The 16,504-nt window shown below is 33.7% G+C and overlaps 1 protein-coding gene and 1 pseudogene across 1 annotated transcript; both read right to left on the bottom strand.

Annotated features, from left to right (window-relative positions):
- Positions 1 to 1,616: 1,616 nt before the first annotated feature.
- On the bottom strand, positions 1,617 to 7,498 carry LOC144567095 (Protein kinase superfamily protein). Its single transcript, XM_078317150.1, has 15 exons — positions 7,147 to 7,498; positions 6,922 to 7,001; positions 5,968 to 6,180; positions 5,547 to 5,613; positions 5,394 to 5,456; positions 5,036 to 5,099; positions 4,850 to 4,943; positions 4,497 to 4,580; positions 4,327 to 4,416; positions 4,208 to 4,235; positions 3,429 to 3,872; positions 3,043 to 3,104; positions 2,845 to 2,954; positions 2,480 to 2,567; positions 1,617 to 2,030 (listed from the first exon to the last, which is right to left on the bottom strand). The coding sequence occupies exons 1-15, from the start codon at positions 7,496 to 7,498 to the stop codon at positions 1,743 to 1,745; spliced, it is 2,127 nt and encodes a 708-aa protein (XP_078173276.1). The 3' UTR covers positions 1,617 to 1,742.
- A 7,551-nt stretch (positions 7,499 to 15,049) lies between these two features.
- On the bottom strand, positions 15,050 to 16,504 carry LOC144567710 (organic cation/carnitine transporter 2 pseudogene; annotated as a pseudogene).

Raw genomic sequence — 16,504 nt, 5'->3', positions numbered from 1 at the left:
TATTCCTCGAAGCCAAAATAGCATGGCTGACGAACTTGCAAAGTTAGGAAGTGTGCTGGATGAAGGGTGCTCTGGGTTTACTTTTCCATCTTTTAAATTCTGTTAATTTTGTTGAATGAGCAATGATGAAGCTACGAAATCTTATGTAATATTGCAAGCATGTAAACTGGAAAATGCTGTGGAATACAAGCCTAAGGGCATCAAATTATGCAAAAAAGAAAAAAGCTCTTATTCTCTTATTGTAATTTTATTTTTAGCTGCTCTTAATATATTAATACTAAATCTAGCTAGTATAACATCGATATCATATGATACTAACTTTAAAATTGATTTAATAAACTTCAAACAACTAATCCAAACCGTTCAAACCAATTTACTTTATGAGTAATATGTTTACATACAAAAATTTTATATTTTCGAGCTACTTTAGTATTAAAACAAGCGGTAAAAATGTTAAAAAAAAATGAATGTATTAAAATTAATTTAAAAACTCACACATTTGACCACTTGACATGATATCAAATAAATTCAAAAAGTTATTAATCTTACATGCAAATGCACAACTAATGAAGTAGATCGGTTTAGACGGTTTAGATTAACCGTTTGAAGTTGATTCACTAAGTTTTGATGTTTGTGTTATATAGACTGAAATGGGGTTTGTAGTGGAGGAAGGTACACAGCTGATGGGGTATAGAGCAGCGCCGAGTAGAGTGTGTTCTCCGATACAAGCGGAGGCTGTGGCACTTAGAGAGGTAATGTCTTTTGTTAAAAATCAGGGTTTACAGCCATGTTCCTTCTATACAGATAGTCAGGAATTAGCTTTAGTGTGCTCGTCTCTGCATCCTCCCCTTGAAGCTGACTGGAGGGCCTATCGGGAAATCAACTAAATTTGGAGTTTGCTAAAGGAGAATGAATTTGATTGTAGGTATATTCCTCGAAGCCAAAATAGCATGGCTGACGAACTTGCAAAGTTAGGAAGTGTGCTGGATGAAGGGTGCTCTGGGTTTACTTTTCCATCTTTTAAATTCTGTTAATTTTGTTGAATGAGCAATGATGAAGCTACGAAATCTTATGTAATATTGCAAGCATGTAAACTGGAAAATGCTGTGGAATACAAGCCTAAGGGCATCAAATTATGCAAAAAAAGAAAAAAGCTCTTATTCTCTTATTGTAATTTTATTTTTAGCTGCTCTTAATATATTAATACTAAATCTAGCTAGTATAACATCGATATCATATGATACTAACTTTAAAATTGATTTAATAAACTTCAAACAACTAATCCAAACCGTTCAAACCAATTTACTTTATGAGTAATATGTTTACATACAAAAATTTTATATTTTCGAGCTACTTTAGTATTAAAACAAGCGGTAAAAATATTAAAAAAAAATGAATGTATTAAAATTAATTTAAAAACTCACACATTTGACCACTTGACATGATATCAAATAAATTCAAAAAGTTATTAATCTTACATGCAAATGCACAACTAATGAAGTAGATCGGTTTAGACGGTTTAAATTAACCGTTTGAAGTTGATTCACTAAGTTTTGATGTTTGTGTTATATAGACTGAAATGACAATGATATTATACTAGCCAGACTCATTAATACTTGAAAAGATTTGCAATAACCATATTTTGCTAAATGTTTTGTACATGATACCGAACAAAAAAAACAAATCAAAGCTCATTAAAGAAGCACATACAAGCTTACCCACAAGAAGAAGAAAATATTAATTTACATAACATAATGCTTATGATCATTATTTATCTGAAGACTTGATCCAGGCTGGGATGACTTTCTAAGCAGCCGCCGCCTTGAGAGGCTTTCATGGCATGGTGTAAAGAAACAATGTGTCATGGCTTCTTCAGCTGAGATGCGACACCTCGGGTTTACAGTCAAGCACTTGTCAATTAGATCAAATAGAGAGTCTGGTATGGCCTCAATGATGTCAGGCCGGCGTGAATTGATTTCACACCAGACTCGTAAGTTCACTGTCTGCACATATTGCACATCAAATAACTCCTAGAAAAGGTAAGTTGATGTCACAAACTAAGTTCAATAATAATATACTGCAAATATTGAACTGAAAGAAGCAAGAAACTAAAGTTTGACTGTATGTGCTAGCACCAGACGTGAATGGTATGGTACAAGTTTATGCAAATTCTGCCAATTGTAAGCCCTAATAAACTTAATTTAATTCATCCTAACCAATTGAGCCTCATTTTACACTTCACACTGAACAGCATAATTAGGTCTTATTTAGAAGATAGCAGAATTTCAGCATCAGTTGCCTTAAATATGATCCAAAAAGAGCCCTTGATTGATCCTACACTTTGCAGTTAATTACTGAACAAGACAAGGAAAAAAGTTGCAAATAAAAGGGGTTTTGGTTAAACAGATATCTTTACCCGAATTACCAGGACAGTCATTATTTCCTTTTTTTCAATAAGTCAAATATAGACAATTTTTACCTTGGGAAAGGAGGATTCACAGTTGTGTAACTTAGCTACTTCCCATAGATCTTCACTTCCTCTCAGCTTAGCAATTTCCTTTATGTTCCTGCTTTGTGTTAACAGCAAATTCAATCAGTAAAAGCCTACACTAATTAAAAATGCATACTGGCAAAAGAAATAGGAAGCACCCCAAACAAACATCTGTTGTTTCCCATGACAGTGTCAATAATGAGAAGATATGTGGGATTGTTTTGGTATTCTTTGAGAAAACTACCGAGGGGTATACTTGGCACTTCCCAGGTCATAAAAGCATGCATGATATTTTAAGATTTTGTAGGTACAAAAAATAAATTGTTCTTTGTGCATATACTCTACAAACTTACTGCTCAGGATCGCCACCAAAGGGACATTTCCCAATAATCAAGTAAAGAAGGGTCACACCAGCTGACCATATATCCATCTTGCAACTTTGATGGAATGATTTGAAAAGAACCTGATAATATAAATCTTGAACTTTAATCTCAAGCACTATATGTTAAATGGCAATGGAGATTTCTTGACAAGTTTCAGAGAAGACAAACCTCTGGAGCACGAAATCCTTTCGTTCCTGCACAAGGACCTTCCTTCCTATGCTTTCCCTCCCCTAAACCCATAAACCAGAGAGCGATACATAAATATACACATACATGCCCATACATTCTCCTTTTATGTTTATTACATTCTTCTTTTCAAATCATTTTTTGTGGACATTAGTGACATTAGTTACAGGTATTGACTCAGTAGAGACCTGTCTATACAGCATAATCACAAACTAGCAAGAAGAGGTATGGCAACTTGGGAGCACACTAATAAACTTTGACATTAGTATGTTCTGTACAGACATGTCATTAAAATATTAGGGGGGCCTTCAATTTTGGCATAGAGGAGGGAGGGTTATTTTACAAACTTCTCAGGAGAAAACACCTACCTTTGATCTTCTGCACTCCTGACCCCGCAACAGCAACACCACCACAATACAAAGGCATGGGCGTAAATATGACAAGACTCCTGCCACTTTTGATTGGTGGGGCCGTCACTCTCTTCCGCTGAGGTGTCGGGCCCACCACTTCCTTGTTCGGGCTACTTTGTGTGGTATCTTTTAAATAGTGCACCAACTCCTTTCTCAACGATTGGTACATAATTGGCTGCTTTCGTCTCTCTTGTGAGGTTCTTGTGCTGGTTGGGTCTTTCATGGAGGTCACGCCTGACGCATCAGCTGTTTTCTGAGAGTAATGGCTTTTTTCATGTTTGTTTGCAACTTCTATTAGCTCTTCGGTTGACCTCTTCCTTTTCAAACTTAGGTTTTGCTTTTCCTTGGTGTTGTTTGAGTTAGACTTAAGTGCAGAGAGATGAGCTGGATCTATTCTTGGTGCTGTGATCATGTAAATATCAAATTAATCAGCTTAAGGAACTTTGATATGGTATCATACAGAGCAATTAACTGTAAAATAAGCCCAATTAAGCGTACAACTAAGCACAATTCATCCCAAAATAACCCTGGTTCCTGCCCCATGATGATATTGAGAAAAAAGAACATGGCTAAACATAACTATAGAGAAGGCCGATTATAACCAAAATATATTTGCAAAACATATTAAAAACACTTTTGTCCTTGTGTCAGCTCCAACATGACTAGCATAACCATATGTTAACAAAATCTAAAGATAAAATATGGGATTGCACTTGAAGATAGATTGGAGTACTTACCATTTCTCACGAATCTTTGGTGGAGATCCTGTGCACACATGGGCAAAGGAAGTAAATAACAGAATTGTTTTTTATTTGTTTTTAATTATTAAGTTAAGGCTATGTTTTGTGCAACTTACAATGGCTAGGTTGAAGTCAATGAGAAACCCCTTGTTCAATTTTCGAGAAAAGAGGAAATTGCCAGGCTTAACATCGCGATGTGCAATCCCCTAGTGAAAACAGAAACTAGAACACTTAACTACAAAAATGAGGGAAACATTACTTTAGCAATGAAATTGGGGGACTATACCTGTTTATGCAAACTTGCTAGAGCTTGGAACAAACAGTAGCCGTACCAACGAAGTTCACGTACACTTATTTCCTTCTTTAAGATCTGGATGGATAACAAAAATATCTAACTTAAATCACACCAAGGAAAAACATTCATTTCTCATACCAAACATAGTAAATAAATTTTCCTGGAATTGGATTTTTTTTTTCTTTTAATTAACATTTATTAGATGGAAATTAGGAAGTATCAGAGAATCAAATTTAAGAAAGGAAGAATACAAATTATTTAAAGAAAGTATCATCTGAATCAAATTTAGGAAGGGAAGAGTACAAATTAGTTCTGAGCAAATGGGATAAAGGAAAAAAAATTACCTCTGGTCTGTCATGATTAACATGCTCAAGAATAAAGCATTCAGAGTTGCCACTCTTAAATGAGTCTTCATACTTGATGACAAAGTTTCTACCTCTGAAATAAAGAAGAAATGACAAACTAAATATAAGGTCTCAGAAATGAGTAAGTAATTGCATAGAAGGGCAACGGTGGTAGTCTATCAGTACCCAAATCGTTCCAGCATCTTCATCTCATTCTTGACATGATGGGAATTGGCATTTGGATGGGGACCTGATACAAAATGGCAAGCTTTCACATCTAAGTACAATTGTGAGTTGATATTTCAATTTTGTTACCTTGTTTATGAAATTAATAAGGATAACAATCTATCCTTGCTCTAGCAACGACCCATTTGCTTCACAACCAGAACTCAAGACTGATGTATGTACCAACCATTAAAGTAAGGTTATGTTGAAGATTTGATCAGATAATTGAAATGGTACTTAATGAGATATGGGGTAATTGAAATGGACTTAATCAGATAATGATTTTAACAGAGTAAATTTGGTATAGCTCTACACATACATTTAACAGCAAATATTTTCCCATCTGATTTCCTCTTAGCCTTGTAAACGGTTCCGTAACCACCTATCAATATGTACAATATCAGAGCAAATAAGATTAATCAGAGTACAATTTGAAATGAAAAAAAAAATACTTAGAAATTTCTTTCTTTACCTGAACCTTCTTCTTCTTCAATGGTAAAGTCTTTTAAGTTTGGCAGTGGCTTTGACTCTATTTCACTCTACAAAATAAGCAATAAGCATTTAGCAAGGAGAGGATAATGGACCATATATGCAAGGTACATTCCACAAGATATCTCAATTTTCTTCCAAGGAAATTGTTGTAAAATGAGAAAGAAATGTTGTATTTAGTCAATAGATAACATAACATTGCTACCAGGGAAGTCATCATATGGTATTCCCCACATCTGTAATTAACCTCAATTTATTTTGATGAACCCACAGTGCAATTGTCCTTAATCCCCCAATTTTATGTACACCAATTCATAATAGTAAATAATCTGACCTGTAGATGGCACCAGAATTTACAATGACAAAAGCTTAAAATAAGCAAAGTAACTCAGTACGGAGCTAACCTTGGAAGTCTTTGCAGCATGATTCGCATTAGTTTCATTGGGAAGCTTATTTCCAAAAGCAGCTCTATTTATACTTTTCTTCAAAGATAAGCACTTACCAACCCTCTTGCCCTGAATTTTCAAAGGATGATCGCGATGATGGTTAGAGCTTGGACTAGAACTTTTGATCTGTAGGAGAGGAATCTTGTACGGTGCAAGCTGAGTCCCTCCATCCTAGGAAAATTGCCCAAGAAATTGAATAATTTGATAGTATAAAGGGGAAATTTCAAGTGTGCCCCTCAAAAACTTAGAAATTACATATTTGCCAATCTAAAATTCATAATATCATATTTACCTCTCTAAATTTTAAAAACTCACAAAGTTACCCACCTATTGCTTTTTTCTATTAACACTCAATTTAAATTTATAAAGCACACATTTTACTCTTTATTAAAAAAATAAAAATGTAGCTTGTTTAAGGGAAATGTTTTGTCTTCTAATTGGCCGATTATGAAGACAAATGGTTCGTTTTTTTTTTTAAGGTTAGCAGCAATCAAATGTTTCATTCATACTTGTGACATGCACACCATCATATGTTTAAATGCCACCGCATACAGATCACAAATAGAGAAATGAGTCATTTACCCTCAAAAACCGACCAATTAGAAGACTAAACATTTTTTATTTCTAATAAAGGGTAAAATGGGAACTTTACAAATTTAAAATGAGTTTTAATAGAAAAACACTAGATTGAATAAATTTGTGAGTTTTTGAAATTTAGAGGGGTAAATATGATATTATGTATTTTAGAGGGGGGAATACATAATTTCAAGGGGTATGTATGAAATTACCCCTTCATAAAATAAGCCACCAAATGTAATGTAAGTCTGACTGGTAGGAATTTCCGTGATAAGTTGAAGTAGAAAGCAAAGATACCCCCATAACAAATAAAATGAATCTATAATAAGAAATTACCTCTTTTTCTGACTTGTCACCCATACTTGTATCTACTGGCTTAATAAATTTGTGTTCATCTTTCTCCAATTCCACATCTGCTGTCCATAGCACAAATTATACTGAATACTTTAATCTTATAAGAACACTTTCGTAAGAGAAGAAAAGGCATTTTGAAAGAAAATATTGCCAAAAGAAAAGGAATCTTGCCTCTTTCACATCCGATCAGACGTCTCCGCTTTGTACCTGGCATCATACACTCGTAACCTCTCTCCTTTCTCTTCCTTGAGTATACCAATCCGACCTGGCTCCTCCCATTTTCACAAACCCTAGCGCCAGTACTCAAAGGTGAAGAAACCGTCGAATTAGACCAATATCGGAGAAAACAACTGAGCGCACTTCCCGACACAGTGATAAAACCATCGGCAGTGAGAAACAACGGGGATCCGTAGATCTGACAGAGAGATTCGATTAAATGAGGATCGGTGCCCAGTTCCAGTGACCGAGCCGGACGGCCAAGGCGGAGGAGTACGGTAAGAACATACCACGCCCGTTCGATATACTGAGGAAGGAGATCGGACGGTGGGAGAGCTCGCATGGTGAACGCTAGGGTTTATTCTTGGCAAATCTTGTCCTTGAGAGTTTAGATCGAAGAAGGAAAAAAGAAAGGAAGATAAGCGGGAAAATGGACACTGATCTAATGGGACGAGTTTTAGGCACGTGACTCTTTTCCCGCTTAAAATTTGGAAAGGGAAGGCCCTGTTCGGCAGAGTAGGAACTGATGGGATTTTAATTAATTCCTAAACTTTTTCCTGAGTCCGTTCGGAGACTCAGTTTTCTCCCAGCTATTTCCCATATATTTCTCCAAAGAGTCCCCAAAGGTTTCGAGGCCTGTGTAATTTTGGGAAAAAAAAATTGAGCTCAGACTTAATTATTTCGTACCTCCCCCTCTCTCTCCACGTGGGGCTGTCTCCTCTCTTATTTCTTTTAACTAAGTCTCATAACGCAAATATTAAAGCAGTGTATATATATAGATGTTCTCTTTACTCACTACATATTGTGGGACTAACCACTTATCAGATCCGGACCTAGTTTTTTTTTTTTTGAGTGTCACTTATTATTTATCAACACTTAGATCTCATGTGTAGTGGGTCCTCCATTTCTAAAGCAATGAACGGTGTACATCAACTAAGACTAGTCAATAAAGTTGATACACACGTTGGGTAGATTAGGCAACTTATTTTATTTTATTTTAGACTATCAATTACAATAAATCAAGAGATAAGTACCGTTGACAACAAATTTATTTGATAATTGACAAATCGACAAGGTAATTATTAAAATTATTAATTATTATTTTTATAATTTAAATACATTGTGTATTATATTTGACAAATAAATTTGTCGGTTCTGTAATCAATGATTTTTTTAAGAATGTATAGGTGACAATAATCCCACAACTAAATTAATTTTACTTGGTTAATAAAAAAATAAGTCACACTAAATTTACAACACATTATTGATTCAATTATTTTACAAAAAGTTTCTTATTTTAAACAAGTGAAAAATTTAAATAGAAATATAATATTTTATAATAAATAAAGATTTCTCACAACTAATCCCACGGTACAACCGAACACTCAATTTAACAAATTTCCAAAATCAATCCCGTATACATGGGTTCCCACTTTTTCAAAAATGAATTCTCATCCCCATCAAATCTCATCCCGTGTAATTTCTTGACAAACGAACAGGCCCGGAGTGTGTGTGGGAGGGGAAAATTAACGAATTGACCTACCTTTAAAAAAGAAACGAACAAAAAAATTTAAGTTTGGAATAGTAGCTAATTTAATTTTTAATTGAATTAGTATAATAGTGAGCTAATTCATATAAGACAAATAAAAAAAAACGAGTTAGTGTTATTCTTGCTCCATTTAAAAATTGAATAGCTCAAAAAATAGTGATATTCTCGGATTAGTGTTATTCTTGCTCAATCCAAACACATCTGAATTTATTTATAATAACTTTGATAAAATAATCTTGTGAGACACTTAGGTAAAAAAATTTCTTTCAATTTACTCTATTTTTTTCTTTTAACCTCCTTCCAAAATTTTGATCCCTCTAGCGCACCATCTCCCCCTTATGTCCGCATCCTGGCCCTGGCTTTGCACCTCGCTCTCCGCCCCAACTTTTTTTTTACTTACCCCTCTCTCTCCTCCGAACATTGACTCTCCGCTCATCAAGTTTTCTCTCTGCTTGTCAAGTTCGTCCTAGTTCAACTCCGCCCTCAGTAAAGGTATGACTTCGCCTCTCTATCAAAAAATTGATTTATTCCTAATAAGGTTGTGCTCCACAAAACCCACACGGAGAGGAACGAAAAGGAAGAGGAAGGAAGGAGGTAGTCATTGTTTCCCTGGCTACAGTAATTTCTACACCTCGATTTAGGAGCTAGAAATTTGAAAGATTTGTATTGAGTGTTACCCTTGCTACAGTAGCGTCTCCCCTTCTTTCCCTCTCCGTTTTTGAACTTCTGGAGCGAGTGAACGGCGTGAGCAGCTCGCGTTCATCTCCTCTTCTCCTTCGCTCCCTTTCCTTTACTTTAGGGTACGTTTGAATCGTGCAAGGATAGGAATTTTTGGGTTAGTGGTTTGAGAATAGTGCTAATCCAAGGGATTCAAGAATAGCACTACCTTTGACTATTCCGGATTAGTAGAAATGTTGTTTGGAATAGCAATGGAGTGAAGAAATATAATAATGATTTATTTGTTTCTATCTTTTCAACTAACTTTTTATAATGGCTTGCTAAATATATATGAAGCATCATATTTTTCAATAATAGTTCAATCTAATATTTAAATTAATATTAAATTTAATACTAATCTAATATTTAAACTAATATTATTTTATTTTTAATTTAATATTTAGCTTAATACTAATTTAATATTTAAATTAATATTATATGACATTTAATATTCAAAAAAATATTATATTATATTTATTTAATACTAATATTTTATTTAATATTAATCTAATTTGATATTATAGTTATTTAATACTAATCTAATATTATAAATTAATATTATATTACATTTAATATTTAAACTAATATTATATATGATGAGCTACGCTACTCCATGGAGTAAAACGCATTGGTGCTTCATGGCACTCTATTTTTATTTTGAAAATCCAAACGACCGATCCGAACCGCTAACATGATCTCCATATTGAAATGTGCTTGGAGACCAAATTTTACATTTTTTGGAATTTTTTTACTATTTTATTAAGCAATTTTGAAAATCGATGGTCTAGAAATTTTTACTGTTCACAGCAAAACAGTAATTTTCAAAATTACTTAATAAATAGTAAAAAAAATTCAAAAAATATAAAATTTGGTCTCCAAGCACATTTCAATATGAATATCACATCTAACGGTTCAGATTGGTCGTTTGGACTTTCAAAATGAAAATACGGCATGGTGTACAAACGCGTTTTACTCCATTGAGTAGCGTAGCTCATCTCAATATTATATTACATTTAACATTTAAACTAATATTGTATTACATTTAATATTTAAACTAATATTATATTATATTTAATCTAATATTGTATTTAATACTAATCTAATATGGTATTATATTTATTTAATATTAATCTAATATTTAAACTAATATTATATTATATTATATTTATTATTTAAATGACTGATATTTAATCTAACCTTTTATTTAATATTAATCTAATTTAATATTATATTTATTTAATACTAATCTATATTTTAAATTGATATTATATTAAATTTAATATTTATACAAATATTTTATTTAATACTAATCTAATAGTATATTATATTTAGTACTAATTAAATATTTTATTTAATACTAATTTAATCTTTAAATATACTTTAATTGAGAGGAATCAAATATTATATTAATATCACTAACCCCACTAGAGGTCTAGAGCTATTCTTGCTAACCCACCATTTCTTTGGATTAGTAGAATAGAGTTATTCTTGAGCAAATCCAATTTTCTAATTTGTGTATGAATCACTAAGATTTGAAAATAGTGGAGCTAATCCAAAAATAGCTCTATTCTTGGGTGATCCAAACACACAATGAAGGGGTGTCTACCCTCTCGCTAGAGAAATCACTAGCGCTAGAGATTTCACTTTAATTTTATGTTTGGATTGAAGAATTCACCTTGAAATGAGAAAAATATTTGAAGTTTGATATAGATATAAGAAATAGAAATTAAGCTGTTATAGAAACGAAGCTTATTTGAAGTTTGAAAAATTGCCCTCTAATTCAATATTTTATTTTTGTTTCGATTATAGAAACTGATGAAATCAGAAATGAAAATTATATTTTTTTTGAAGAACATACAATGTGATGAAATAAGAAATTGAAAATTTTCAATATTGTATAATTAGTCGTACCAATATATTAGACAATTTTGACGCTCTTGGAAGATGGTGTGAGTTCGAAATTCGCCCAATAAAAGTATTATATTTGTATTATTCGTTATTTGCCAAGAGCGTCAAAATTCTCAACCAATGTATTAGACAATCTTTTGTGATTTACACTAATAATTATACTATTTAATATATATTTGGGTTAAACCTTTAATTATTTTGTACAAATTTGATTTAAATTATGATTAATCTAAATATCATAATTTAAATAATAATAATATATATAAAGACGTATCATATTTTAAATTTTTTAAAACGATCATGTAACGTAGGATTCTGCTATAAAATATGGGTGAGATACTGAGATTTATGAACTTTCATTTGTCATACCCAAAAGTACAAGTAAAATACAAGTTAAAATATGCGTGAGATTTTTGCATTAATTTGGATTATTTTTTTTCTTGCTTCTAACGTGAGTGGTTAGAAAAAGAAAAGGTGGTAAGCACTTTTTTTTCCTACAAGGGTCATTGATATTCTGGTATATCAGTATTATATATTCATTAGTTAATAATTCAGTTCGTACCAAAATTAGTTACCAACTAACTATCATGATTTGCATAACTGTAATTTGTTTTAATCCTCGATATCCATATTAGTCAAATAAAATATAGGTATCATGCTGTTGACAGATCCGCCCCTTGCATTTCCACAACTAGGCTAGATGGCTAATTAAATCACAACCGTTTTGGAATGGTTCAAAATTCGAATTTAAAACTGGTATTAATTGGCCACAGTAACTTAATTAAATATCATTATTCAAAATAGCAACGATGATGTAACAATCAATAAAGATAAGAAAAATAATGATGCTGCAGCTGGATGTGGTCATGTGGCCATCCCTAAAGATAAGGGAAAGACAGCCGAGAGAACATTAATTATGTTTGAAAATTTAAATTTAAAATATGATTTTTGTTTATGAACTATGGGAAAAATTGAAGGTCCAGCCTTCATTTGAATATATTATGATAAATGATAAAAAGTTAAAAGGATTATGTAACTACAATACAAAAAAATGGGAATGCTTAAAACAGCTAAGCTAAAACAGAGAGAAAAAATAAACAAAAAAAATCTCTCTGGTTTTTTTTTTTTTTTTTTAAATCCTGCTAGAAAGAATCCATATGCAGAATTATGTTTCCCATTTGATCTCTCTCAAAAAGTTCGAGAGTATCTTTCTCTCCGTAAAATGAATTGTGAGCCAATTATATTGCACCGTTAAGTGATCAGACAATTTAATTTGTTTTTCCAGAATTGTAAGTTCTTACAAACCAAACACCTCAAAAATAAAACAAGATCTCTATTTTTTTTTTTTCAATTTAAAGCCCGTAGGCTGCTTTCATTTATCAAGTTGACATTACATCAGATTGTAATAGAATTTAAAATGATAAATAGAAAGATATTTCTGGGACTTTCCAAAATTGCTATAGTTAATTTCTTGCATATCAAACGGCCCCAATATTCTGCTAAAGAACCTCTTAGGCCCTGTTCATCGTGGGAAAAAAAATTCACTCAGAGTCAAGTTATTTTTCCCACGATGAACAATAAAAATTAGTTCAAAATTATTGATTCTCATTCTCATTCACCTGTGAAAGAATGAAAGGGGAAGAAGTACAATATCACAGGAATTTTTTTATGTAGAAATTAACAAAAAAGAAGAGAGAGAAACAGAAAGAGTACATTAAGTTTTTCATTAATAAAAATATTGGTAGGATTTCTATCGATTTTTAAAATAAAAAAGTTTGAATTAGTAGAAATTCTACCGATCCTAACTTAGTTATCTGTTGTTTTAATTTGATGCATAGATAGAGGGAATTCTTTTATTAGATCTTTAGTAAATATTAAAAAAATTGAAAAGGTAGATGGAATGTTTCTATTAATTATATTTAAATTTTAAGGTACTCTATCTATTTTCGTAATTTTTTTATATTTTACTAGAGAAAATTAAAAGGGAAAAAAGAAAAACTGATTTGCATTTCTACTTTTTTCTATTTTCAGAATTGATAAAAATCTTACTGATTTTTCTATTAATAAAAAATATAATGTACTCTATCCGTTTCTCTCTCTTCCTTTTTATTAATTTCTACAAAAAAAAAAATTCTCAATATCGCATGAGGTATAGATGTCAATCAATCTTTCTTCACCCAAATATATAAACATATACTAAATAAAAATACACATGGACTAGACCTCCAACTCATTGCCTATTTGTCACAAGTCAAACAATAGGGGTGAGTAAATCGCTCATAACTCGTGAGCCGCTCATAACTCGCTCATTAAAAGCTCACCTAAACTCGCTCATTTATCCGCTCATTTAAACTCGCTCATTTACTTAATGAGCGAGCATGAGCATGACCCAACTCGCTCATAACTCGCTCATTAAGAATTTGCCACATCTAATCCCTGTCACATTTAATCCTATGTAATTATGTGTAACATCAACCTTGCCTCATTAAAATTGATAGATAGTGAGCATAGTTTCATATTTAATCATGTGTAATATAGTGAGCACAATGTAACATTTAATCATGTGTAATATACTAATATTCATAGTTTCATATTCATTTTTTTTGTAAATCGGCAGAACCAAAACCTTCGCCTAAAGCCCAAAATAAATAATAGTCATAACAATTCATTTAAATGAATTATGACAATTAGTTGAATTTTGTTATGATGACTTTTAACAAATTTTGTTATGCGTGGGCATACTATATAATTTTGTTTTGAGTCATAAGTCATAACTCGTGAGCCGCTCATAACTCGCTCATTAAAAGTTCGCTCATTTACAACTCGCTCATTTATCCGCTCATTTAAACTCGTTCATTAACAACTCGCTCATTTACTTAATGAGCGAGCATGAGCATACCCTAACTCGCTCATGCTCGCTCATTAATCACCCCTATCAAACAATACCTTTTAGCATAACTATTAATGGATCAGTTTTAGAAATCGCTGATGTTAATCTCCAATGATCCATCAATTTCATCAAATAAATTAACCACAACGTCACCAGTAGAAGTCCCCCCCCCTGAAATCAGTGAAGGAATCACAAAAGGGTCCTGAACGCCTGGACGAGTGGAGAGAAGAGAGGCGAGCGTCCGTGGCCATGCTAGAGGCGTCGGGATCGATCATGCGAGAGTAGGATGTAGTGTTGGCTTGAGTGAGTTGAGAGAGACAGGAGGGGGGGGGGGGTTGGGGTCAGGGTCAAGAGGGGAATAAAGGGCGAAACCGCGAAAGAGTAAAACAGAGAGAGAAAGAGAGCGGGCGTGGTCAGGAGAACACCGGAGGTGGTTAGACCCTCTAATTCTATGCTTTGATCTGCACAATTAGATCAAAATTTTGAGACAAGTTTGGAACATAAAACATTGGAGCATTTGAGCTTAATTATGTGTGCCTCTTAGTGAGCTTAATCTTAATTAAAACATATCGAATCGAACTTAAACGATCAATACAAACTATTGAAACAGAACTATTTCACAAGTAATGTATTTACAAGTAAAATTTATAAATTTCTGAATTAATATAATACAAAGTCAAATGACTATAAAATTTATAAAATCTTTTAATTAATGTATTCATTATAACTTGTAATACACAACCAAAAGTACGAACCACATCAGACTTATGAGAAATCTCAAACATGAAAAAAAAAAGACTCCAATATATAATTTGATCATCATCAGTAAATTACGCAGAACTGCGGTAATTATTCTCCTCTTCTTCAATGTGATTCGTCAACTCTCTCCCTTTAGTCTCAGCCAAGCATGTGCAACACAATCCGCAAAACGTAATTGCAAGTCCAAAGAACCCAAACGACCAAAATCTATTGTTCTGTCCTTTGGCTGCCAGAATTGGTGCTAAGACGGCTGCAAAAAGACCAGCTTCTCTTACTAACCCAATCGCCGTGTTGCGTACAGTCGTCGGGAATAGCTCTGCAGAGTATATCAAAAGCACATTAAATGCCGTGCAAGCTCCGCAGTAGGATATCACTTCAGCTGCCAGCTGCATTTTCTTGGCTGTACCTACTGTGTCGAATGCACATACAAGGCTAAAGAGACCACTCAGTGTAGTCAGCATGAGAATTGAACTCCGACGACCCATTGTTGTAGTAAGAAATAAGGTTAAGAGAGAGGCAGGTAACTCCGATAGTGCGATTAGAGCAACACTGCTATAGAGGTTGCTTCCCAAGTTGTTGACACTGAAAGGCATCCCGTAGTAAGCGAAACTTATTCCTAAACCAGCCGTCATAACTGCTACAAGCTGCCATGGTGTCTGTCTCGACGTGCACAATATTTTCATCGAAATAAAGAAATTATAGCCTTCATCAGCACCATTGTTTTGCTCATTCATCTTCGAATGACAAGCTTGATTTCTACCTTGCACTTTGAGCCACCTCGGTGACTCCGGAACGGTATAGTAAAGCAAAAAAGTGTAACAAAACGCAGGAACATTTGTCCAGAGGTACAGTGACCTCCATGACAAGTCTTGACCAATATAGGCCATAATTGGTAAAGTCAAGAACCCTAACATGTAAAAAATAAAACCCAGAACGCTTATCATTTCGCGCCACTGCTGATCTACAGTTTCCATTGAGAGGACGAGGGCTGTTGTGCCGACTGAAGCACGCCCGAGGCCAGAGATAAATTTAAGTGCTGAGTAAATTAAAACATTTGGTGAAAATACAGTCATGCTTCCGGCCAATGACATGATAAGGCATGATAGGAAGAGCAGCATTTTGCGGCCAAGAACAGAATCTGCAAGTGTAGATAGAAACAGGCCCCCGACAAGGCAACCGGCAAAGAAAGCGGAAGCAGGAAGTGACAAAAGAACTGTATTTTCGCATTGAAGGCCCCACTCTGACACAATGGAGGTATTGGCTGGTGAGGCCCAAGACCATGAGCCAGGCTGGAGGCCACAAGGGCTGGAAGCTTGTTTGCAGATAGGATCAGTCGGATCGTGACACGTCCACTTAGGCTCGGCATCTGTAAAAATGGTGATGAAAGTCTGCTGGCCATCAAAGGCCCATGCGAAGGTGATGATAATTGATTGAAGAATCTTGATTGAGCTGCGTTGGCCATCTCGGGCCACTGTGTTGCTTTCATGGTCTGAACTCTGAGGAAGGAGGGGAGCTAGATCACCCAT

Source organism: Carex rostrata, chromosome 16, assembly GCF_964058835.1.
Source record: "Carex rostrata chromosome 16, lpCarRost1.2, whole genome shotgun sequence".
Lineage (NCBI taxonomy): Eukaryota > Viridiplantae > Streptophyta > Magnoliopsida > Poales > Cyperaceae > Carex > Carex rostrata.
This window is presented reverse-complemented; position numbering and strand designations above follow the sequence as displayed.